General features: G+C 30.1%; 1 protein-coding gene across 1 annotated transcript; it reads left to right on the forward strand.

The window, feature by feature from the left end:
• The first annotated feature begins 7,334 nt into the window (after positions 1–7,334).
• Positions 7,335–24,879, forward strand: LOC139519026 (uncharacterized). The gene is made up of 5 exons (XM_071310745.1): positions 7,335–7,589; positions 14,129–14,194; positions 20,212–20,259; positions 23,397–23,450; positions 24,675–24,879. The coding sequence occupies exons 1-5, from the start codon at positions 7,505–7,507 to the stop codon at positions 24,812–24,814; spliced, it is 393 nt and encodes a 130-aa protein (XP_071166846.1). The 5' UTR covers positions 7,335–7,504; the 3' UTR covers positions 24,815–24,879.
• Positions 24,880–26,220: the final 1,341 nt, after the last annotated feature.

Consider the following 26,220-nt stretch of genomic DNA (forward strand, 5'->3'; position numbering starts at 1 on the left):
GTTGACCGTTATGGAATAACCGTTTTACAATTGATATATGTTCCTTACGTCGTAACTACAATCCCCTTCCCTTTGAATGTGACCTATCGAACTAGACTATTTACTAGATTTGTTATAACATAAGCAACACGACGGGTGCCACATGTGGAGCAGTATCTGCTTACTCTTCCGGAGCACTTGAGATCACCCCTAGTTTTTGGTGGGGTTCGTGTTGTTTATTCTTTAGTTTTCTATGTTGTGTCATGTGTGCTATAGTTTGTCTGTTTGTCCTTTTCACTTTTAGCCGTGGCGTTGTCAGTTTATTTTCGATTTCTGAGTTTGACTCTCCCTCTGGTATCTTTCGTCCCTCTTTCTTGTATTCTTGTTATTCGAAGACACTAGTTGACGACTCTGCCTTTTGTTGGCTGTTGTTGGTGTGTTTCTTTGTCAATTATATTCTTTAATTTATGTATATTATAGTCCTGTAGTGTTCAGTTGTCATCTTAATGTAATATTGCACATGGCTATAAAAGGGGAGGTTTGGCATGCAACATAACAGGTTCAACCCGCCATTTTTTTCTTTAAAAATGTCCTGTACAAAGTCAGGAATATGGCCATTATTATATTATAGTTCGTTTCTGTATGTGTTACATTTCAACGTTGCGTCGTTTGTTTTCTCTTATTTTTGAGTGTAAATTCACACTGCGATAAGACGTGTCACGGTACGTGTCTATCCCAAATTCATGTATTTGGTTTTGATGTTATATTTGTTATTCTCGTGGGATTTTGTCTGTTGCTTGGTCCGTTTCTGTGTGTGTTACATTGTAGTGTTGTGTCGTTGTTCTCCTCTTATATTTAATGCGTTTTCCTCAGTTTTAGTTTGTTACCCCGATTTTGTTTTTTGTCCATGGATTTATGAGTTTGAACATCGGTATACTACTGTTGCCTTTATTTATCACATACCATTGAAGGTTTTAAAATAATTCATTTTATTTGAATGTTGTGATGAATGATCTTGATAAAATTATTATTTATTGTTTTAATAACCAATTAAATCAGACCCTTCTAAAAGAAAAAAAGAAAAAGCACCTTGCTTAATTCCTAAATTTTACTTTCCGATATATTGATGATGTCCTATCATTCAATAACCCATATTTCAGCCAATACTTGCATCTAATATATCCCAGTGAACTTAAAATTAAAGATATTACTGATACTAGAAGGACTGCTTCATACCTTGATCTTCTCCTCAATATTGACACAGATGGACGACTTCACACGAAAATCTAAGATAAAGGGAACGATTTCAACTTCCCAATTTCTCAGCAGTAACATACGCTCTGCCCCTCCGTGTTTACATATCTCAATTGATACGTTATGCTCGTGCATGTTCATACTGTACGGACTTCATAAACATGAGTATGCTCCTAAAGCAGAAACTGCTCCAACAAATTTATGAGGAGAACAGATTAAAAATGACATTCCGTAAATTTTACGGACACCATCACGAATTAGTTGATCCATACGATGTTTCTTTGTCCAAACTAACTAAGGACATTCTTAAAACATGTTATGTTGTGGTTTGTCAATACTTCGTCTGATCTTTTAATTACCGATCGTGACTTATTCCCGATTGTAACTGTTTTGCTGAGTGTGAATGTGCATTGCTATATGATATGTCACGGTCCTTTTTTTTTTTTTATCCAAAATTCATGTATTTAGTTCTGATGTTATATTTGCTATTCTCATTGGATTTTGTCAAATTTCTGATCGTTTGTAGTTGTAAATCTTATTTTGTTCTGTTGTATTCGTATGTTTTGGTAAAGATAATTAATCACCCAGTTTATATATTAGATTTTAGTTTGGATCAACTTAATTTATACGATATATTTGGTTTACAGTTTGATTTAGAAGAAACATTTGAGTAGAACGTTGATGAACCAGGGGTATGTCAAAGAACGTCTCGTCCTTTTTTCTAAAAAAGTTCATCGGAAGGTATCATGACCTTGTTGAAAAATGTTCCGTATCAACTTTACAAATAATACATGATGGTCTTGATGTATGGATTCTGCGTACTGGTGTTATTCACCATCTAAACAACGTGTTTTACTGTTCTTTCATTTGTCTTTGTTCTATTATTAATATTACTTTTACTGTTGGATTGTTTTATGTGATATCCATTTAACGTGGCTCGGTACTTAAACATCCCGTCAATGTGTTTCTATTGTCTTTCATTTTTTGCTGTTGTGTTTTGTATATGCGACTTTTCGTATTTCTTTGGTTCTTATAACGTGACTCTGTACTTTAAAAGATCTCGTCCGTATGATATTGTTCTATTTTATGTCATTATGATATACTTCTATTATGAATTACAAAATACGTTGAACCACAAACTTCAAAATTATTCAATCACGTAGTGGAATGAACTATTTGTGGATTCTTACAAATTCTATATAACTTTTGGACAATTTTAAATCTCGGTCTATTTCTGAATTTAATTCTTACATGCTTTTGATATTTTAACCCTGTATGCTAACATTGCCTATGTGAAATTTTATAATTGTTTGTATATACATTGAACGACAAATATATGTGACGTATAAAATTTTCTGACGTCAGACACGCGAATCAATGAATGTGTTTGTAGATAGATGTTTTTGTGTTCTGTTAAATTGTTCCTTTTAAAATTATTACACGATGATGACTGCTGTACCCATATTTTGACTATTTTATTTATTATGTCTGTTTAGTTCACGCATTATTGTAAATATACAGAGTTTGATGAGACTGTCATCAAAGTGAGAGGGTTAGCGCTATATAACCAGGTTTAATCCACCATTTTCTACATTTGAAAATGCCTGTACCAAGTCAGGAATATGACAGTTCTTGTTCATTCGTTTTTGATTTGTTTTGTTATTTGAAATTGCCATGTGATGATTATAGACTTTCCGATTAGATTTTCCTCTAAGTTCAGTATTTTTGTGATTTTACTTTTTATATAGCTAGATAATACAATTGGTTATCTAATCACTACCAAATTTGATATTAATCAGTATTGTAATTTTCATTGTAATTATTAAATGTTATATCGGTATAACAAATCTAATCTTGAATTATATCCTAGTTCTATCCTATTTTTGGGTAATTTTTAGGAATTCAAATGCGACGTCACTTTGTGTGTTTATCGCTTTGGCTAACTCAGCTGTGAATTTTGATGTGCTGGTTTTATTTTGTAGTTAGTCGCCTCTTCGGTTTTATCATCTTTATCTATTATATAGTAATTTAAAAAAAAAAACTGTTTGCAAAAGTATGGATTATTCTAAATAATAAGGATGTTCTTATTCCAGGCAGAAAACCTTGGCCGTATCAGTCACAACTTTTTGGAACTTTTAGTCCTCAATGCTCTTCAACTCTGTTCTTGTTTTGGCTATTGAACTTTTTTCATCTGAGCATCACTGGTTAGTTTTGTATGGAAGAAACGTGCGTCCGGCGTATTAGATTTTAAACCTTGTACCCTTTGTTAGCTACTATTCGTGTGTTTCTCTGTCCTATATGTTCCACTATTGATTTGTTTTGTAGTCCTGTCATGAAATGATGTTATTTTATTGTGATATTTTAACATTGCCATAAAAGCGGGAGGTTTGGCATGCCACAAAACCAGGTTCAACCCACAATTTTTTCTTAAAATGTCATGAACGAAGTCAAGAAAATGGACATTGTTATATTATAGTTCGTTTTTGTGTGTTACATTTTAATGTTGTGTTTCTGTTGTGTCGTATTTCTCTTATATTTGATATGTTTCCCTCAGTTTTAGTTTGTAACCTGGATTTGTTTTTTTCTCAATCGATTTATGAATTTCGAAAAGCGGTATACTACTGTTGTCTTTATTCATCTGTTCTTCAAATTTTGCTTGTTCCGAAAATCAACAATAAGCTTAGCTATAAATATTCTGGTACAGTTAAACCATTACATCGAGGAAATGAATAACATATTTACCTTATTGAAAGTTGCAATTTATTAGTTATAATGCTATAATAATCATTATTTACGTTTTCTGTAATAATGTATTACATTGGATTTAGTATTGAATGATATGTATTTGTGTAAACTATCTATTCATATTTATATCGGTTGATATCAACATTTTTTGTTTACGTCTCAGATGATAATTACGATTTGAACATATAAATAATTATTGTTTCTAGCTTATTAACAATGAAATATATATATTATTTGTGTTCTGGATTAAAACATTTAATGTTGCAGTTATAAAACCAAATTAATGTTCATCCGTTGGATATGTTAATATGTCAAGTATGAAGCAAATGTGCATATCATAAAAAGGTAAAATCACAAACATACTGAACTCTTTTTTATAGTTATCAAATTAAACATAAAGTTATTTCGTTTTTCACTAAGATTGAAAAAGAAATATGTTGGAACAATTGACTTCGACAATTTCTATAAATAACTCTTTGAATCTATATTGGAGTCAGATATTCTTAAATAAATTGATACAATGAATGCATATGCGGAGTTTCATGTATTCGTATTAATTCGAAGCCATTAGCTGATTCTCATTAATGGGCTTGTTTTATTACATAATATTGAGTCGTGCAGCTTTTAATTTGATAATGAATTTTCGATATAACGATTTTTCCAGATAATTTTCAATGGTCGGAACATTAACTGTACTTTTATTACTATTTTGTCTGTTATCATTTGGATCCAGTCTTTTCGTAGGGTTTCCTCCAATTTATCATAGTAAAATAGTTACCAAAGGTACCAGGAATATACTTTAGTACGCCAGACGCGCGTTTCGTCTATATACATGTAAGACCCACCAGTGACGCTCATATCGAAAAAGTTATGCAGCCAATTTAGTTCAAAGTTGAAGAGATAGATCATAATCTGTTGTACAAAAATCTCTTTAACGTTAAACTTCCACTAGTTTTAATTCATTTTCGATTTTCATATGCTGATGATGGTGAGGGGAACAACAAAGGGAAAATTAGATCAATATACATGCATTAAACCCAACTTTCAATTATTGAAATCCATCAGAAAAAGCGCTTGTATAGATTTAACATTACCAAGAACTGTCAATAAATTGATTAAAAGTCAAGGATGAATAAATACAGAAACACATGAGAAGTTATATAATTAATTAAAAGGATGAATAAATACAGAAACACATGAGAATTTATATAATTAATTAAAAGGATGAATAAATACAGAAACACATGAGAAGTTATATAAATAATTAAAAGGATGAATAAGTACAGAAACACATGAGAAGTTATATGATTATTTAAAAGGATGAATAAATACAGAAACACATAAGAAGTTATATAATTAATTAAAAGGATGAATAAATACAGAAACACATGAGAAGTTATATAATTAATTAAAAGGATGAATAAATACAGAAACACATGAGCATTTATATAAGTAATTAAAAGGATGAATAAATACAGAAACACATGAGAAGTTATATAATTAATTAAAAGGATGAATAAATACAGAAACACATGAGCATTTATATAATTAATTAAAAGGATGAATAAATACAGAAACACATGAGAAGTTATATCATTAATTAAAAGGATGAATAAATACAGAAACACATGAGAAATTATATAATTAATTAAAAGGATGAATAAATACAGAAACACATGAGAAGTTATATAATTAATTAAAAGGATGAATAAATACAGAAACACATGAGAAGTTATATAATTAATTAAAAGGATGAATAAATACAGAAACACATGAGAAGTTATATAGTAATTAAAAGGATGAATAAATACAGAAGCACATGAGAAGTTATATAATTAATTAAAAGTCAAGGATGATAAATACAGAAACACATGAGAAGTTTTATAATTAAGTAAAAGTCAAGGATGAATAATTACAGAAACACATGAGAAGTTATATAATTAAGTAAGAGGCAAGAGAAATTCTAACTTTGTGGTGACTTTAAGAAACTTGTCATAGTATTAAGAGTTAATTATTTACGTACTAAAAGTTCAATTTGAATTGTTATAGAGAAATGATAAATTCACCCTGTGTTGTAATGTACTCTAAAATTAAATCACTCAAATGGGATGTTATACAAATAGAAAAAATACTCATATCCAGCACTTTGAATTTTCATTATAATCTTAAATTCGTCACATAAGTTAACAGGTATGGTAAACTGGATGGAAAAATCGTCAGATATATTAACAGGCTTCTATTATTTTACGCCAAATGCGCATTTCGTCTACAATGTAGTTTGGGGTATGTTAATCTGGATGGAAAACTCGTCACATATATTAACAGGCTTCTATTATTTTACGCCAAATGCGCATTTCGTCTACTAATGATAAACGAATAAAAAACCGTTAAAATGCCAAATATCTTTGTATTAGAAATTGTATTGAAGGACTTACGCAAGGAACATAAATTAACGTGTATCTAAAAGAGTCAAAATCAACATTTGGTTTTTATTGCGAAGATTACTCATGCTTTTGTGTCTCAGTAGATTTCTAACCTGTATCACTATTGCTGCACTGAGTATTGTTTTCGTATACACAGTTTGGTGACATACTCAAAATGTCCATCAACTGTCAATACATTTCACACGTGATGCTTTAAAACATTGTTTTCATATATAAACGAATAGCCCTGGTGTAAACAAAAATCAAGGTTAAATGATCTAACATCAAAAACTAGAAACCACCGTTTGCAAATTGGAATCAAAAGGCCGCAAAATATACAAAACACTTTCAGGTAACTTCAAAGCTTAACATTGGTGTTACATTTTCATATTGTTAATAATTGTTCGCGAGGTTTAACCCAATATTTTCTACATAAGAAAAAGTACCGAAGTTGTGTAAATGTATTTCCTTATTCTACGGTTTATGTCGTGTATTTTATATATTCTGTCAAAGTTTGCATTGGGATTAACAGAAAAGTATCATTCATTTTTATTAAATGCGCAGAATGCTATGTTATTCTTACTGATTAAAGCAGAAATATACGTTATTGTAACGCTCCGTAATGTTATTGTTATTACAAGCTAATGAAAATAACATTAAATCACAAATATAGCAAGATATGAGATGTATAGATAATTGCTTTCCTTTTGTCATTATAGATTCTTATTTCTAACCAGTGCCCTTAATTGCAGGTATTCATCGTCCTTTTTATCACTAGTGTGTTTACGCCTTTCTGACACCTATTTCATGACACCTTAAAGTGATTGAACAACGAATCATATCCTCTGAATGCTTTGAAAGCCGCGTGGTAAAAACAACTGACACGCACACACAACCGTATGAATAAAAAGACGTAGCAAGGCAAACGACTTTGTACTGTCAACATAATCTACTTTCAAAAACATGCTGATGAATTCTAGAATTAAAATCTTATAGACGTATTATTGGATTTCACTCATCAATTTTTTGTGAATATTTAAAACTATTTAACAAAGAGAAGATCATAAAAAGGAAACATTCATACCAGTGACACTGACTAAACTATGCGGACAAAATCAGAACTTTACTTACAAATGGTTTACTTTTCATGTTGTTTTCTAATATGGATGTTATTGGTCTGTCCGATTGGTAAGTAAAATTTTGAGGTAAAGTGTGTGATTCCTTTTAATATCTAAATGTTTTTTTAATCAAGTTTCTTTTCGATAAATTTCATGTAAAAAGTAAAATCACAAAAATGATGAACTTCGAAGAAAATTCAAAACGGAAAGTACCTAATCAAATGGAAAATCAAATGATAAAACACATCAAACGAATGGACAACAACTGAAATATTCCTGCCGTAGTACAGTCGTAGAAAGTATTTCAAATGCAGTAATGCAAGTATGTTTTATTTACTACGGCTTAGTTGCTACCACTGAGAGTTGATCCTAGTTTTGCATTTCAAATTTATTAAATTGCAATATCAAATAAAACTAAGGAAAAATAGAATATATATATATATATATATATATATATATAACTCGTCTAAACATCAACCCAACAATGTTAGATCTGTAAATTTGCTTTCGCAAATTTGTGGTTCTTCCCTCGCCGGGATTCGAACCCATGCTACTGTGATATCGTGACACCAAATCGCCTGCACTGCAGCCGTCCCGCTAGACCACACGACCACCTGGGCTCTCTAAAAAAAGAGCTTTCGCTGGCCGTGTGTTACCTTTCCTCGTCAGTGTTAATCTAGCGGCGTACTACAGTACATGATATATAAGGCATGAAGATGTTATTGTTACAGATCAGCTAAATTATCTATAGTAAAGGATCCTACAAATTAATGTAATATACAGTATATATATATATATATATATTTAACATGTGTGTAGTATGTGCTTTTACAAATATTAAAGATAATATACTGGTTCCAAGCCTGGTATGAAAATTTGTATTTTTGTTTTTTAATATATTTACATGTAAAGTATTATTTTAGTGATATAAAAACTTCATTTTTACGAATCTAGATCTGCAAGAAAAAAACTGATCACCAAATAATTAAAGATAATTGAATTGAACTTTGATTTTAGAACATTTAACAAAGGTGCACTATTTGATCCAACTTATAACACAGTGTGGCATATATATTAGAACTGGTACCATAATTGATTAAATTATAAACAATTGGAACTTTTGATTTGTCGTGTAAGAGGATTCGCCACATAAGTTCGATTGTTTATGCCTCTTTTCATATAGTTCAGTATCTACTACCTAATAGTTATATACACTTTTCGAATGTCTTATATAAGCATAGTCAACAAAATAAAGGCAACAGTAGTATACCGCTGTTCAATAGTAAAAAAATCGATACAGCAGGAAAATACAGGGTTACAAACTTGATTTGCACTAAAGTACAATAATAAATATCCCTATCGCTCATTTGGTAGCGTATTTCACAGCTCATAATTCATAGAAAAGTTTGACTGTATTGTTAAATTAACCTTCATGTTACGTATATCTTACCGATTAAGGCCGTTTTGATTTGCTTGCTAGACAAGTGTCATCTCAAGTAGGATTTGGATCCCTTTTTCCGCATAATGATTTTGTGTGATCTACTATATAAACCAAATAAACAGAACCATTTGATAAGTATGTTAGAGTATTGTCCACTCATGTACAAATATTAATTAACCTTTCTACACAGCTCATTATCTTATAGAGAATATTGATATGCCTTTTTTAACCATATTTGTAACGTTTGGATGACACATTTTTCGAATTCTCGGCATTCCCATGTGAACCAAATGTGCTCATCCTCTTGCCTTATTGTTTCTGTATACATATGAGGATGAATATATATTTGTTTACAGGAGATTCCTTTGGAAAATGAAATAAAGCTAGTATTTAATTTTACGTCATTTTCCTGAAAAAAGGTGAGACAGTAAATCAAATTAATGATTGGTGACCATGTGGAACCAATCATACTTGAAATAAAATAAAAATAACGGATATAGTTTAGTCTAAAGCCTAGCTTCACTTCCATCTAGAAATTACTGAGTTTAAATACTTCTACGATACCTTTCGACTCTATTACAGAGTAAAGTATACACAAGTTCGAATGTTGGCTCACTTTGTACATTTATATAACTACTATTCTATAAACTGCAGATACTTTTAATTTTCATATAAGATTTTTGTCGACTAAAGTACAAATTTCTATTCCTCTTGATGTTTCTCCTACCTTATAACCTATAGGATCTTGTATATGTTTCAGTATAGAGTATTGTCTACTCTAGTTTGAGTTTTGATTCCTCATTTTTATATAACCACACACTCCTCGATGTTGACATCACCGAATTTGTGCTATGTGGAGCAGAATATGCCTATCTGTCAAAAGCAAATGAAACGTCTTTTTACATTTTATCTATATCGTTCCCTTAATTTTTCAAATTCTTGATTTAAGCATTCTCAAAAGGGTAAATTTTAGAAAATTAATAAAGATAACTGAGAATTTAGTATGCTTTAGTTTTCTTAGAATATCGATAATTGATTCATTCATAAGTTAGTTCAGATATCTTCAAAATTAAATATTGAGAGATAGTAAATGAGACTGCAACACGTAAACATTAAAAATAACCATGGAATGTAGGGTAAACGCAATATTATGACAGTATTACTTATCTCATTATTCTCATTGATTGCTGTCTTTAGGACCAAACATATATTCTTAAATTCATTTTACCAATATGTTATAAATATTTTTTTATTTTCGCTTGGCTCTTTTTTTTAATATAAAAGTTGGAGTATTTTGGGCTTAATAGTTAAGTAATGATTAAATCACTCAAGTCTCTAAATGTCAAATCACAAAAACTGAGAGAGAAATATGCCAAAACAACAGCATACACCAAAACGACGGAGAAACGAAAAACACAATGACAGCTGTTAAATCACAACAATACTGAACTCCGAGGAAACTCAAAAGGAAAGTCCCTAATCAAATTAAAGGTACAACAAGTTTATTGTTAAGCTGTGAATTGAAATGGGGGAGGTGTTAATGAGACAACAACCTGACCAAAAAGCAGAAAACAGCACAAGGCCACCAATGGATCTTTAACACAGCGAAAAATATACTGTTTGTTTTTATAAACATGTTGCGTAAGATGGCCTACAGCATATACTTTGTAGAATGTTAATTAAGGCAGAAGAAATGAAGAACTAGTTCTTTCTTCATGGAATCCTTTTCAAACAACACATTAACATAGCTAAATAACAATGAAATGCAGCAGGATAAATCGAAGGTTGAACTATCACAACCATTTTCATACGGTTTGGGCTTTGCACATTGTAGTACGGAGACTTATAGTCATTAATTTCTGTGTCATTAAGTTTATCATGGAGTGTTGTCGCATTGACAATCATATCACATCTTCTTTTCATATTAACTGCATAGGAAACATATGAATGAGAACAACATTAACTAAAATACAATAGAAAAAAACCCATCAGGAATTAAAAGCTTGGCAAAGAATTACGAACTACAAATGATGAAAATGAAACGCCTAGTTAAAGATATTGAAAAAAGATTTCAGTAAATATTGATTTCAAATTAAGAAAATTGAAAAAAATATTTGATTATATTCAAATATAGTACCATGTCTTGACATTTCCTAATAAAATTAAAGTACAGAGTGAAAGATTTCAATCAGTGTACTGACATTCAGTAAAATATAAACGTATAATATATAAAAATCAACAGCTGCCAGACAGTTTTAAAATATTAAATAGGTTTTATGTTTTTTACCACGCAGTATAAAAAACATACTGACATTTTGTAAAAAAACCCTGCCAACATGAACAAATAGTGTAACCTAAGACATGAAATAAAAACAGGGACATAATTAAATGATACTTCCCTATGTTGATGTGTATAATATTCTTTATTTTCAAATTTCATGAGAAATTCGATTGCAAACGACTTGCTGATATACATGTAAGAACTAGATTTTTAATTTCATAGTGACTGGACACGTTGTAAAAAACATACATTACCGAAAAAATACCCAAAATGTGTTATCTTGTTTTTTGTTTTTGGTGGAAAACAATCGTCTGACATGAATAGCTCACCAGAGATACTAAGCTCTAAATTGTGTACGCCTGATGCGTACTTTGTTTACAAAAAACTCATCAGTGAAGCTATGAAATAAATCATATCCCTTGACTTACAAAACTGTGTTTAGAATTTGCTTAACTTTTTATTTTTTGGGGAAAGAGCGTTTTTACGAAATATTTTTGGTGTATAAGTTTGAAAGTCTAAAGGCAGGAAGTAGTATACTGTTTGGACTTCAAAATAATGGTGTTAGACGTATTTAATGAAGATTACTCAAACACGTGTCCTCCTGACTAATTAGTTATCAAAGGTACCAGGATTATAATTTAGTACGCCAGACGCGCGTTTCGTCTACATAAGACTCATCAGTGACGCTCATATCAAAATATTTATAAAGCCAAACAAGTACAAAGTTGAAGAGCATTGAGGATCCAAAATTCCAAAAAGTTGTGCCAAATACGGCTAAGGTAATCTATTCCTGGGATAATAAAATCCTTAATTTTTCGTAAAATTCAAAGTTTTTGTAACAGGAAATTGAAAATTAAGGTCGTTCGTTATTATTTTTCTATATTAATATGAATCTACCCCCTTATCATATTACTATTAATTATACCAACAGGAATCAATAATTGTATATCCAGTTAATTCTACAGTTACAAAAAAATAGCACACTGGAAAGAAATTATATTTTGATCTAATATAAAGATAGATTCTGATCATTATTCACTTTCGTTCAAACCCTTTTTTAATGTTATTGAGTATATTTGAATTTCGTGGCAAAAGGGGTATATTTGTTATCGCATAAATAAAGGCAAAAGTAGTATACCTCTGTTCAAAATTCATAAATCGATAGAGAAAAAACAAATTCGGGTTACAAATTAAAACTGAGGGAAACGTATCAAATATAAGAGAACTACGACACAACAGAGACACAACACCGAAATGTAACACACAGAGAAACGAACTATAATGTAACAATGGCCATTTTCCTGACTTGGTACAGGGCGTTTTATGAATATATAAACAGGTTGTTGAGACATATGACTAACCATCGCAGTCCTTGGCAACCAAAAGTGGAAAATAAAATCATCTTAAATGTTTTCCGTTGGTTGATCTACAGATTTGTTCCGGATTTATGATGATGTTAGGTATCTATGTACTTGATATATATTAGACATTTGCTTTCACTTTTATTGGATTTAAGCTCTATAAAGATTTTAATGAACTGAATTTAATGGAAAAGGAGATAAAAACTGTTTAATGATATTACAACCAAAATCCAACTTAAATCGTTTGTAAGTCAATTCAGTCTTTTGTTTTATGGCCCAATTTTATCAATTGTCTTTTTTATTGATAAATGTAACATTCGTGAGGTCTCTTAAATACCTGGCTTTACAGCAACCTTAACATTAGTGTATGCTTAATTTATTGAATATGTAACTATATAATTTTTTTAAAAATATGATGCACATTTTATCCAATTTGATAAAAAAAAAAACCAATCATATATTTATATAGATGCCTAATAATGTTTCCTTTTGAAGACATTTGCCAACCTATAATTTAAGATTTAACGTTATTATAAATCTTCATATTAATAATTATGCAACCCTGTAAGACAAGAAAAAGACAAAATCTAGTCAAGTAAGCCTATCCTAACTTTAATAATTACACATTATGTAGGGATCATCGTAGACTTTTCCATTTTAAAGATCATGATTTATTCTGATCTTTACAATGCTAACAAATCAATGTATTATCCTCTTCCCATTAACAGTACATAATCTATTAAGATCAATCAAAAGACCTCCGTAATAAATTATTCTGCAACAGCACGATCTCCTCAGTCATACTCTTATAATATGATGCAAATTGGCTTAAACACCATAGTCATCAGTACTAGCAAACATGCTGAAAATTCTAATTACATCCTACATTTGATTAACTTTTAAGCCTTTTAATTTCTAACTTCATAAACAAATAATAGTAATCTAAGCTCCACAAAGCATCGGCATGAACTAGTAAAATAATGATTTTATGAGAAAACCGTAGAAAACCATTAACAAATCTATATCAAGAGGAGATTTAAGCTGAAAGGGAAAACCTCTTAAAAACATCTTATAGGATTTTCGTGATAAGAAGAATGAAGAAAATTTGTAAAATATTACTCTCAAGAGTTTCATAAGAGAGCTGAACGAGAGGTGTGGGAAGATTTTGCATTATCAAAGATTCCAAATGTTTGATATTCGGTACAGAGACAAAGAATACATTAACCCTCGCATAACATTTAAGTAGCTTTGTCAGTCCAAAATCAAGAATAAAACTACATATTCAAAAAACAAGTGATGTCGATAAGCATCAAACTGAGAAGTGCGTTTGGAAGTTGGTAAATACAATACTAATTGAATGCATTGAAAATATTGAATTGATTTTAAGTAGAAAATCATAAATAAAACAAGTTGAAGAAAGGGCGACAGCACCTTGGTTATAAGAAAAAAAAACACAAAGGAAACAATAGTTTTCTAAATGTTTATACACTTTATATATTTCTTATGTTTTGTTTTCTTTATCTAAGGTGTTACAGAAGCACGCAGTATATCAGACGAAGAATATTTTCCTATGTCTCTAGAAAAAAGAAATTGTAAGTTGATTTTTAATGAGTTTATAATCTCTGTTGTTGCAGTGTTGTCCTTTTTGTGTGTTTTGTTGCAATTGATATATAAGCTTATTTACTATTTGTAACTTAAAAAATTGAGTTTTTTATGCGTATGAAACATGACATAGTTTAAACGTAATTTTGTGTCTATATAAGATTTTTTTCGGACAATCATAAGTTGTTAACCAAAACAGTCCGCTTCAGTTGTAGTGAGGACTATTTTATTTTACAAAAACGGCAGTTTTGTTTACAGTATTGATTAGATTAGCAATTATACTTAGCGATCTCGGCATAAAAAATAAATACCCAATATTCTTTTTATTGGAAATTTGTCCTAAGAATACATTTCGTGTGGTATGATATAACATACAATGAAATAGTTATATCATACCACACGCATTCAAGGTATGTTACTAACAAATACCGTAACACATCATCAGTGGACGCCATGATATAGCAACTCGAGTGGCAACAATAAGAAGAGAGGAGATCAACAACTAGTATGCGCATGATGTACACAATTACTAATTGCCTAGTGAATATAGATTCAACATCTAGGCTCATTCCAACAAGCCGATCGTCAAGATCATCTCGTACTGGATGTTTCCAGGTTCCTCTTTGTAGAACTGATATAAGGAAAATGTCATTCTATCCAAAATCAATACGGGAATGGAATGCCTTACCACTATCCACTACCAGCGCCCCGAGTCTTGAATGCGTGAAGGCTCGGCTAACAAAATAGACATAAACACTTGTTTTTAAAGAGCACCTGTATATAGGATTTTAACTTTCACAAAATGTAAATATAATTAAATTTTTCTTTGAACTTGCATGCGCAACACACAGTGGCAGAATAATCAGACAGTTGATTGGGTCCGCTTAAGTGGAAGAAGAAGAAGAAGAAAAATAGTTAACTAAGTGGAGCACCTGATATAACTCGCGGTTGTTCGTGTGCCCAGTGCTAAATGTTTCATAAACGTTTTTCGTCACTCTTTTTTCACTGTATAAAACATAGGGATAATTGTTTGGTTATATGAATGACTTTGTGTTAATCTTATTGAAAAATGATGCGAATAGACATAATAATGTTGTATTGTAACGTGTCATTTTATAGTATTTTGTGATATCGTTTCCTATTTTTGATCTTTAAAACAATATTTTAAGAATAAGACTTAAAGAAAAACAGGTTCATTCAAATTAGAATTAAAAGTATTGTTTTCTATAATTAAACTGTTAGTTAATCTTTAACCTATGTCAATACATACTATAACGCATTAAATTACAGTGGTTCATATAGTATTAATATGAACATATGTATGAAATGTTTCCAATTGATTCTGTTAGAAGTAAAAGGTCAATTTTGTTAAAAGTGTTAATTAAATCTATTGTGTATTTGTCAATAATTTAATTAACACTTTTAAACGGCTTTTAACGTAAATTAATGTTTGTTCAACACAGTCATGAGGCTGTTTCTACACAATTTATTATGGTATTTAGACAAAATTTGCATTTCCCTATAATAAAAAAACTCAAAGGAACTGATTATAAAGTTTAAACCCAAACGTTTTTTTTTTATTATTTAAAAGAAAACAATTTTTATCTGTAAAGTCAAAATAGATGAAAAATACCTATAAAACTTATTTGGAAAGATATAAAAAATGAACTTTCTGCCACTATCACAAAGTTTGTCGCATTCTCATATGATATGTTACTGAACTTGTTTCGAATTTGTAGAAATAGGCCCTGCTTCCATTTTACTTTCTTTATGTCATTTTAACCTTACTTTTAACATAATTTTTCAACTTTTTCATATAGAATAACTTATTGAATCATCCCACCCCGAAACAAAGTGATAATTTATTAATATGAGAATATATATTGCTTAATAACATTAACTGTAAAAATCCAGGATATACGTATTTATTCTCGCTTCGTTTTGATGCAACGTCTACACCTATTGTTGTATGACGTAAGATGAGTTTTATTACAGAATTTATTTCACATGTGACCTCATCGAATTTGATTCGACATGAAAATGGCGGTTTAACCAATGTTATGTGCAAATACCCAAATTGCCAATGAGACAAACTGTATTTTTGGTCCTCAATGTTCTCCAACTTTATATTTGTTTGGCTTTATAACTGTTTTGATCTGAGCGTCACCGATGAGTCTGATGTAGATGAAACACACGTCATTCATATCAAATTATTAGCATTGTACCTTTGATAACCGTATCACCAATATTCAATATGACAATAAGAAGGAACGACATGATTGCAAATTATACAGGAAGTACACCACTAATTCATGGTCTCATTGCTTTTCATTTTAAATTCCTCCATTTCAAGCAGGCACACTTCTTTTGTTTTAAGATCAAATAAAGAGACAATCATTGCTTGTCAAAGCAACACTTTATGGTGTCTTGTACTGAAAAGAATCAACATACCTTTAATGGCATATAAGAAAGAACTGGTTCCCGGAACTTCGGATGTACCAAAAAGGTACTTCAGATCTGGCAAACAGACAAAATGTACCCTCTTTTAAAATTTGGTAAAGTTTTTTTCATATTCAAAATTATCATTTAAAAAGTGTTTTATAATGATCACCAGTCCTTCATCTTTCATTTGATACCAAAAATATCTAAATAATCTACATATTTTGAAAGTTACACTCATGCGTATGAATTATTTTGTGTTAAATATGTACTACTTTTTGGTATGTGCTTTCTGGCCGGGCATGAATAAGTGGTGCTACACCTACAACCAGATAAAAAAGACCAAAACAGAGGGGTGTTAAAAGTACAAAAAATTCTTGTTTACGTATTCTAGACAAAACTAAGAAGGAATTGTGTTGATTACCATTGGTAACTTGTAATGAAAATGAAAAACATATAGTCCACGTTTACGCTGTAAACATACTAGATATCCTTTTGTGCTCTCTTCGCCTTTTTGTTGTTTCATTGTTTTAATGGATGCATACGATTTACATATTGGTAAAGTACTCTTTTGTATCATCTTTATATCTTCGAACACTATCCACTTGACTATAATCATATCAATATATATGTCAATAACATATTTTCGTGTTGGTAACAGGTATCCATTGTGCGTTCTTAAATATTAAAAAATCTTCATCACTTATCCAACTTGAAGTGTTTTATAATGCTTTAATCAAAATATAAAGTTCCCGTATTCTCTACAATCAAAATGACTTGCAGTTTTATACAAATATACAATACTATATGTAGTATCTTTATCTAGTCAATACAAATTTGAGCATATCATTTTTTTTCTTCTTCTGTCATTTGGTTTAATATTAAATAATCAATATATATTTTTCAACAATATGAAAAATTTTCAAAAGAAAATTTACATTTAAAGTGAAAAAGCTTCTCGTATGTTTGACATACAAAGACTTTTTAACCTTCAAATAGAATTATAGCGAGGCGTAGTTAGAAAAGAAGAAGATTTAAATAACAGGGAATAAAAAACCAAAGCATCATAATACGAGTCATTGCAATTGATTAACATTTCATTTATCATTCTCAGTTTTCAATTCTAAATGATCTTACAATTCTGTTAACAAATTGATGAAATCTTAGATACATATATTTTTTTACCACAGGTACAGATTTTTCAAACGGTATCTGATACAATTAAAAAAAAACCAGTTTTGAATTATCTTCAACTTCGTATTAGTTTGATCTCCCAACTATGTATGTACCATTGATTAATCTGGTTTTTACATGGGATCGTTCTAAAACCAGGTTCACAATTTTCTTAAAATGTCCTATACGAAATATGACAGTTGTCATCAAATAGTCCGTTTTTATGCATAGAGGTGTTCGTTTTTGTAGCAGTTAAGTATTTCTGTTGTTCCGTTGTTTTCCTCTTATTGCTCATGTTTACTTTCGGCTTTTGTTTGTGACCAGGATTTGTTTTAGCTTAATCGATTTATGACTATTAAACAGCGGTAAACTACTGGATTGAGGAATGTTACTTAAAAAAGTATTTGTTTTTGTTCTTTTCCACCATATGTCATAGCTGTGTTTTTTCTCTATCCTTTTTTAAAATTTTTATTTGGTTTGCGGTAGAGATAATACAGAGCACAAGAAAGTGAATTGGGTTCTGAAACTTACATTTTTACCTCATCTGCATAGTCTGAAAAATGTTTGTTATGTCATGTAACGTCTATAAAACAATGTTTTAGGTTTAGTTAGTGTCGTCAATAGGAGCTATATTTATTGTTGAGTTGACTAACAACATTTATGCTTTATTTCTAAATGTAACAAGACGGAATTAGTCAGCAAATTTTCTCTGTATGAAATCAGGAAGTCAGTAAAAACGAGACTAAATTCAATAAACCTATAAAGTTCATTTTATACCCCTCTGATTTTTCAATTGTTAGTGTCTTCATGGGGAAAAAAAAGAAGTAATTTAAAACATCCAAGGAAGTGTTAACCGCATAAGCATTGTATGTAGCATTTACTTGACTTCTTTAAAAAATCACTTACTTAATACTGGATTAATTCTATAGCAGCTATATATATAAACTCAACACAAATACCAGACTTAAAATATTGTACGGCAGAAGGGCATTTTGTCTACAAAAGACTCAATGACGCTGAAATTAAAAGGTTTATAAGTCCAAATTAAGTACAACGTTGAAGAGGATTCAAAACTTACAAAAGGTTTTTTTCCAAATACAGCAAACGTAATATATTCCTATGGGTTAAAAAATCTTTAGTAGGATGAAAACTTTGAAATTATGACCAAACCTATAATAATAAATGTTAAAAAAAAAAGATTTTGATAACTTCGCTTGCCAAGGTTATTTCTAAAAGCTAGACTTGCATAAGCGTCTGGTGTTCTATGTAGTTTTGTGCTTTCTTGTTAGAAAGTAATATCTAAGTCTTGTTTTGTTCTATACATTCCGAATGCTAGAACATACTTCTAAAATGCTGTCCAATAAAAGTCTAACTTCATTTTTTACTTTCTTGACCTATTTTGCTAAAGTTCAATTATGGACAAGCAATGGCAAGTTAAGACACGATGGTCAATATTTTTCCGCATAGAAAAATCGGTGTCATATTGCTATATTGTTGTTGTTAAATATATGTTGAAGATACACAGATAAAGGTCGAGCGATTATTGTAATTATGTAAAGACTCGTAAATATATTTTTCTTAAACCAAAACGAGAAATATTTTTTTTCATGCTACCTGTCTGATGAACTGTATTTTAATGTTATAATTACTTATTTGTTTAGATTTGAAGCAATTTTGACTGTATTGATAAAATCTGAAGTTCTTTGAGAAAGAACACTAGATTGGAATAAATTCTTAATCAATGATTATTAAGAGACAAGATCATCTTTGAAGCGGAAGTAAACTTATTAAGTCAGCATCATTGCGTTTGGTTATTATAGTACTTGAATTAAGTCTGCTTCAAACAAATTCGTACACAAACTAATTCTTTAAATAAAGTTTCAATTTAAAAGTTCAGTATACTAACAACAATTATTGTCTCAGACCACTCTCCGTTTTAAATAAAGTGGTTTATAAAAGGAATGCATCCATCCTTCGTGGGTTATAATAAGAATTTTTCTATTTTCAAGATTTTTAACACGATTTGTCCCTCCTACAAGATTTGAATTACCATTCAACGAACCTTCTATCTCTTTCATTTTTGAATAGATATTTGAGTATAGCGGAATGACAAAATTAGATACAATCGTACAAAATTAATTAATGAGTCAGAAATTACTGCAGTTTTTAAGATAACGAATTTTAAAGTTGAATAAAAAAGGTCCGCAAATGCATACGAAAACTAAAACAAAACTAAATCAAAACCAAAAAGAAATACCAAAATTCTTATACTTTTGTACATAAGTTAAACTATACTATAACAGCTATACTATAACTAGAGTTAACAAGTATATCGATTGTATTATATAACAAAACAGCTTTTGATTGTAAAAGTAACAAAGTGATTTTTTTACAGCATGGTGGAGTAAAAAATCTTTAGAAAATGTCCCCAATTACCAAAACGGTAAGTATTAAGTAATATATTTAAGAATTATATATAGTAATCTAACCAACTAGACAATGAAATAATTAAGCAAACTTTCATACGTTCCTTATAATGCAGAATTTAAAAGAAGTGTGTACGCAAGTTTATTCTTTCCAAAAAGAGAGTCCTTCCTCCCATGATTTATTTACGTCAAACCTGCTAATCAGGTTGTATGATTTGTCAGTTTTTTCTTGCAGAAGTATATACGTATTTTTGTTATTGTTCGTGCACGTTAAGTTTGGTGTAAGTGTTATTATTAGTTGTAACGAGATATGAAGTGCGACCAGACAGAGAATATCTTCCACTCTGCGTATATTAAGGATTACGAAAGTAAAATCTGAAATAAAATAGCAAAATAATGTCAAATCAACCATTAATGTTATATTTGCATTGACATGTTAAGACTGGCACACGAAACTGTTCACCAAGAAAAACGTTATTATATCTATGTTATTAATATAATAAAACTGACAGGTTGAATTCAACTGATCCCTCTACATTCTTGTCAACTAAAGTACAAAGCTCAGATCACTTGATACGTCTTTTAATAACAATACATCCATCGGTTTGGTCTTCTTTTCCGATACTGTTATTTAATTCAATCCGGATTTTGATCATTAGTTCAAGTTTCGTCTCCTCTTCATGACCAGTGTTCAGTTTCATGACTCATTTAAACCAATGGAAGGCTTACCACAAAAATATACGACTAGTCATAATTAATTGTTGTTAGTTAATGTTGTGAGGATGGCGTGAATATTGTATAAACTAATAACTTCAAATCGTAGGAATGATGGTTGTAGTAAATCGCCCAAACTTATGGGCAATACTTCTCATCAACTGCATTTTCAAATATGAAATTTAATTTAAGACAAAATTTCTATTCATGATCCATCTTATTATTATGTTTCTACAATGCTTCCCAAACGTTCCTTTAATCAATTAGATACAAATTATTGATATGTTTCTTTTTTTCTATTTTATTCCTACCTTAATCTAAAACTGTTGTGGGAGGTTAACTTTTTTAAATGATGTCCACAAAAATGGTCCAATAATGTTCAAAACTATTTCATGAAGTTAATCAAAAGAGTTGGGTAAATAAATAGAAGACATATTATAATAAAAACATGAGTTTCAATGGCAAATGTTGTGATATAAACATTGATAAAGTTGTCAATTAACGATGTTATTCCTTCATAACCTTTGATCATTCCCATTAAGTACTTTTTGTCAATAATGTGTTATTTATCGTAATTACATGTTATAGGTCGTAAAGCACCGTATTTTATCTGTTTTATTTCAATAAAGAACAAATATTTATTTGCATTTTAATACTTTTTCAATTATTTTACTGATAATGTACAAATATTGTCGTACTAATTGTTTATTACACGCAATACTGAATCATTTGTAAAATGTTTTTTTTTATCAATCTGTGTAGTAAAATAAATCCGACTGAACTACCATGCTTGGTGTCTATTAATATAAAAATAAGGAGAGGTGATATGATTGCCAATTAGAACACTATTCACCAAAGTTAAAATGAAGTGGAGTTGAACAATCACAAATAACCGTGAGTTTTGCCTTTTTGTGTTTTCTTTGGTTCTGATGAATCATTACAAAAGGAGTAGGTCCGGTAAGGATCGAGTTTGGCCTCAAATTCAGGTTCATCTGATGAAAGATTTTGGACTCTATTTAAACACTTACATGTCTACTTCAATCGATTTTATTAAGCTATGTGAAATATTTGAACTGATTTAATTAATAAAAACGTTCAAATTCAAGCTAACCTATGAAAACTCTATAAAATATACCATAATATGTCTTTTTTCAGATGTATTTTGTCAAAAATGAAAGTGGCCACATCCTTGTTTAGACTCAATCTTTATATATGTTATGTATGATCAGCAATTACAACTTACAATATTAAAAATGAACACAAATGCTACCACTTCCATTTTAGACGGTAATTTAGCATGACTAAATGATGCTAGTACCCGATACATGTGTATTGTGTACAGCATTTTATAACCGACTATATTGTATAGGTATTTTCTCATTGTTGAAGGCTGTATGTTTGACTATTATTGTGCATTAAAACTCTCACTATCATTTTTATACAGTATTAGTTAAAATTGACTTTGAAATAATTAATTACGAGTACTCTTCTTTCGACACGGAGTGTTATGTCTTTTTAAATTTGTTTGATTGTTTTTGCTATGAGAGAGGCGATCTAAATTGACGCTAAATAGATTTATTGAATCATTATTGAACGTTTTTGACGATAAGAAATGTTGATCTCTCAAATGACATGTTTTGGCAGTTTCAAATCTTTGAATTCCAGAATAATTCATAATTTATGGATAAGTTCGTATTTCTGATTGTAAAATTTTGACGAAGTGAGGGTTGATTAATCATAGCATGAGAGTCTGACGCTGTTGATGTGCACAGTATGTCCTCTTTTGTATTTCATGTAATTCTCACAGGTTTTGTTGTTACATTGATTTGTATTTCATCAATAGATGGATGAGAATGAAACATCGGCAAACTACTCTTACCCAAATTTGCATACACTGAGACGTTCATTTTTCGTAGGAATTGATTTACCTTTAGTCGCGTAAGGGCCTCATATAGAAAACTTAACGTTATAAAAATTAATCAAAGTTGAAGGCCGTATTGCGATACATATATGATTAAATCAACAGCTGGAATCAAGCAAATAATGACAATCATTACACATATACTTATATTTGTACAGTTCATTAGTCATTTAGGTAATATTTTTAAGCTTTGGTTCTAAACCCATTTGAATGGTACACAGATGAATACTTAATAGCAAGGTTTAGGATTAAAACACCTATTGCATATACCATCTTGATTTTATCGAATCGTTTTTAATCTGGATTTAGGAGCTGATTTATGTTATTTGTATCTCTTACTTCCGACAATGAGAAACATTATAACAATAAAAAATAAAACATTTTTTTTTTAAATTAAAGTACACAAATAAAAGAAAATCGATGAAAATTTGCACCCGCGATAAAAAAAAATGAATCCAGAGTAAGCAAACCCCCAGGTTTATTTTGCAATGTGATATTATATGTTTTTTTTCATTGCAGGTCTATCTTTGCAAAATACTGACATAGGATGTGAAGCGGTTATTGATGTATTCAGTAAGTTTTGGTTTAAAAACGAATTCAAAGAAATGTTACTATTTTTCTCGATAAAAAAGTAAAACAACAATACCAACTTCAAAGTAAATTCAAGGAGTGAAGTTCCATAAAAACTGACAAATTTAACATTATTAACCAACAAAAAGAAAGAAGAGCTTTTAGAACATTACAAACCTTTGTCCTGTCAATTGTTATTAGTAAAAAAGAAAGTGAAAATCTCCCGTCTTTATAGTAGATACGTTAACGTCATAAATTCCTTTTATATCCTTATTGTTACGATATAGCGTCTAGCTACGCATTTTTCAAATATAGTTGCTACCATTCGTTTTAAAGTTAAACACGATGTCAATATTCTATTGAGAAAAAAATACATAAACATTGAATATGATATTTGGTTTTGTGAGGATATATATTCAACCAGTGGTCTCAATCATATTCTTAAAATCTGTGATGATATATATTCAACCAGTGGTCTCAATCATATTCTTAAAATCTGTGATGATATATTATCAACCAGTGGTCTCAATCAAATTCTTAAAATCTACCCTAACTGTTCAATCACAATCTTCACTTTTTTGTAGAATTATTAACACTTAAATTTAGTCTACGATCTATTTTTCCTTTCCTCCTGCTCAATCAATTGAACAATCAACCACATTATCTCTTAAAATATACTTTTTATATACAAATTGGGAGTCGTAAATACAATTTCCTTTTTTCCAACCACACAGATTTAAATACTTTACATATTTTTAAAACACATTATAAGATTCGATAGACTAACAGATGTAAATACATAGGTAATAATAGATCTCAAAAGGGGTCGTAAAATATGAAACCCATTCAAGGTCAAACCTCGTGAAGGAGCTCCTACTGGGTTTTTTTCTGAAAATAATCGTTTTTGAGTCGACACCTTATAAAAGAACATAGCCTTTTCAATAGCGGATAGAAAGTGAAAGCTTAACAAACACAATATAAAGTGAAAATCTTTTTCAAATATGTTTTAAAAGAAAAGACGTTAAAATGTTTATTCAATAATATATTTCATGTACAGTACGTACGATTATGTAAGCCCAAGTTGGTTTATACATACATTGTATATTATGCGTTTTGAAATAACATTGACGGAACATCTTGAAGCTTATATTGACTATACTCCATGTCTGATAAATTTAATCTTCGTAAATAATTGTATTTATTCATTATTCCTGTTTGATTTTTCAGAATGTTATTCCCAATACTGTGTGCCTGATTTTGTAGCCTGTTCCAGAGAGTCGGACGATATCTATGACATGTGTAAAGTGGAACATGATTTATGTGCATCTAAATGTTTTGACACTGGTTCCGACCAAGTAAAGCGATGAACTCTTATTCAATTTTTATTTTGACTGTAATGTAAAAAGGAAATAAATATTGTATATTTTTAAAACGCTTACACATTTTAGTTATACCATTTCTTACAACAACAGGCTGGGAAGTGCAAGCCCAAAGAGGAAACATGTTTTATATATTTATGAATTTGGTTGATTAATTTATACTTATTTTGGTAAAAATGTTATATTACTTAAAATAATATGCAGCTTTGGAAAGTATTAATTGACAATATATTTGATGATATATCTTTTTAAATTATTCTTTGTAACACTGCTAAGACAGGACCAGTTCTTCTATCTGTTCTTAAAAATTTCGAATTTAAAGAGACACATTGGTAATTTTTAAACACCCCTTATGTACTACATAAATTACGTCGTGTCATAGCAAAATCGAAATGTCAAACACATCACTTATAACTACGGCAAATGTAATGGTACAACATTACAGCGTCTATAAAAACAATAACAATGATTGTATCATAGTTGCATCTCAAAATGCAAGCTGGTAAATGAAACTTACAATAAATAACAGAGATATTATTTTGAATGTATGAAAAGATACTTAAAGAATTTGTTTTGGCTAAAATACCCTTCCCACCCTGAACACTAAAAAAACAATCATTTTTTTATTAGTTGTTAATGGCTTTGAACTATCTGTCAGTTACTACAAAAATACTCTCAGATATGTACCGAGTGTCTTTTTGTTGTTTTGATATACAAGTACACGGCCACATCCTCTCTGTCTAGTATTTCTGTTTGTATCCATCTGATGAGTTAAGCCTTTTTCAACTGATTTTTGTCATTCGTTCTTATGTTGTAATGTTACAACACTGTCTCGGTTAGGGAGATAGTTGGATCCCGCTAACATGTTTAACCCTGCCACATTCTGTATGTATGTGTCTGTCCAAAGTCAGAAGCCTGTAATTTAGAGGTTGTCGTTGGTTGATGTGTTACATATTTGTGATTCATTCATTTTTTGTACATATATTAGGTCAGTAGTTTGCCCGTTTGAATTGTTTTACATTTGTCATTTCGGGCCTCGTATAGCTATGCGTAATGGGCTTTACTCATTGTTGTAGGCCGTATGGTGACCTATAGTTGTTAATTTCTGAGTCATTTGGTCTCTTGGGGAGAACTGTCTTATTGGCAATCATACCACATCTTCTTTTTTATAAACAAAAACACTGGAGCAAACCAAACGTAACTAACAAAATGTGAACAAATATCGAAAAAGAACCTCATGTCACCGACATACAATATTGAAAAAAAAACATGCTTCGTCAATATCTGCAGTCTTAAAATTTCAAAGAAAGATGAACGAGTTAATTTTTTTTTATCAGATTTGCTTACTTGTGTACACACGAAGCCATCGGAACACACTATTGGTTTTAGTTTCA

This window comes from Mytilus edulis, chromosome 1, assembly GCF_963676685.1.
Source record: "Mytilus edulis chromosome 1, xbMytEdul2.2, whole genome shotgun sequence".
NCBI classification, from domain to species: domain Eukaryota; kingdom Metazoa; phylum Mollusca; class Bivalvia; order Mytilida; family Mytilidae; genus Mytilus; species Mytilus edulis.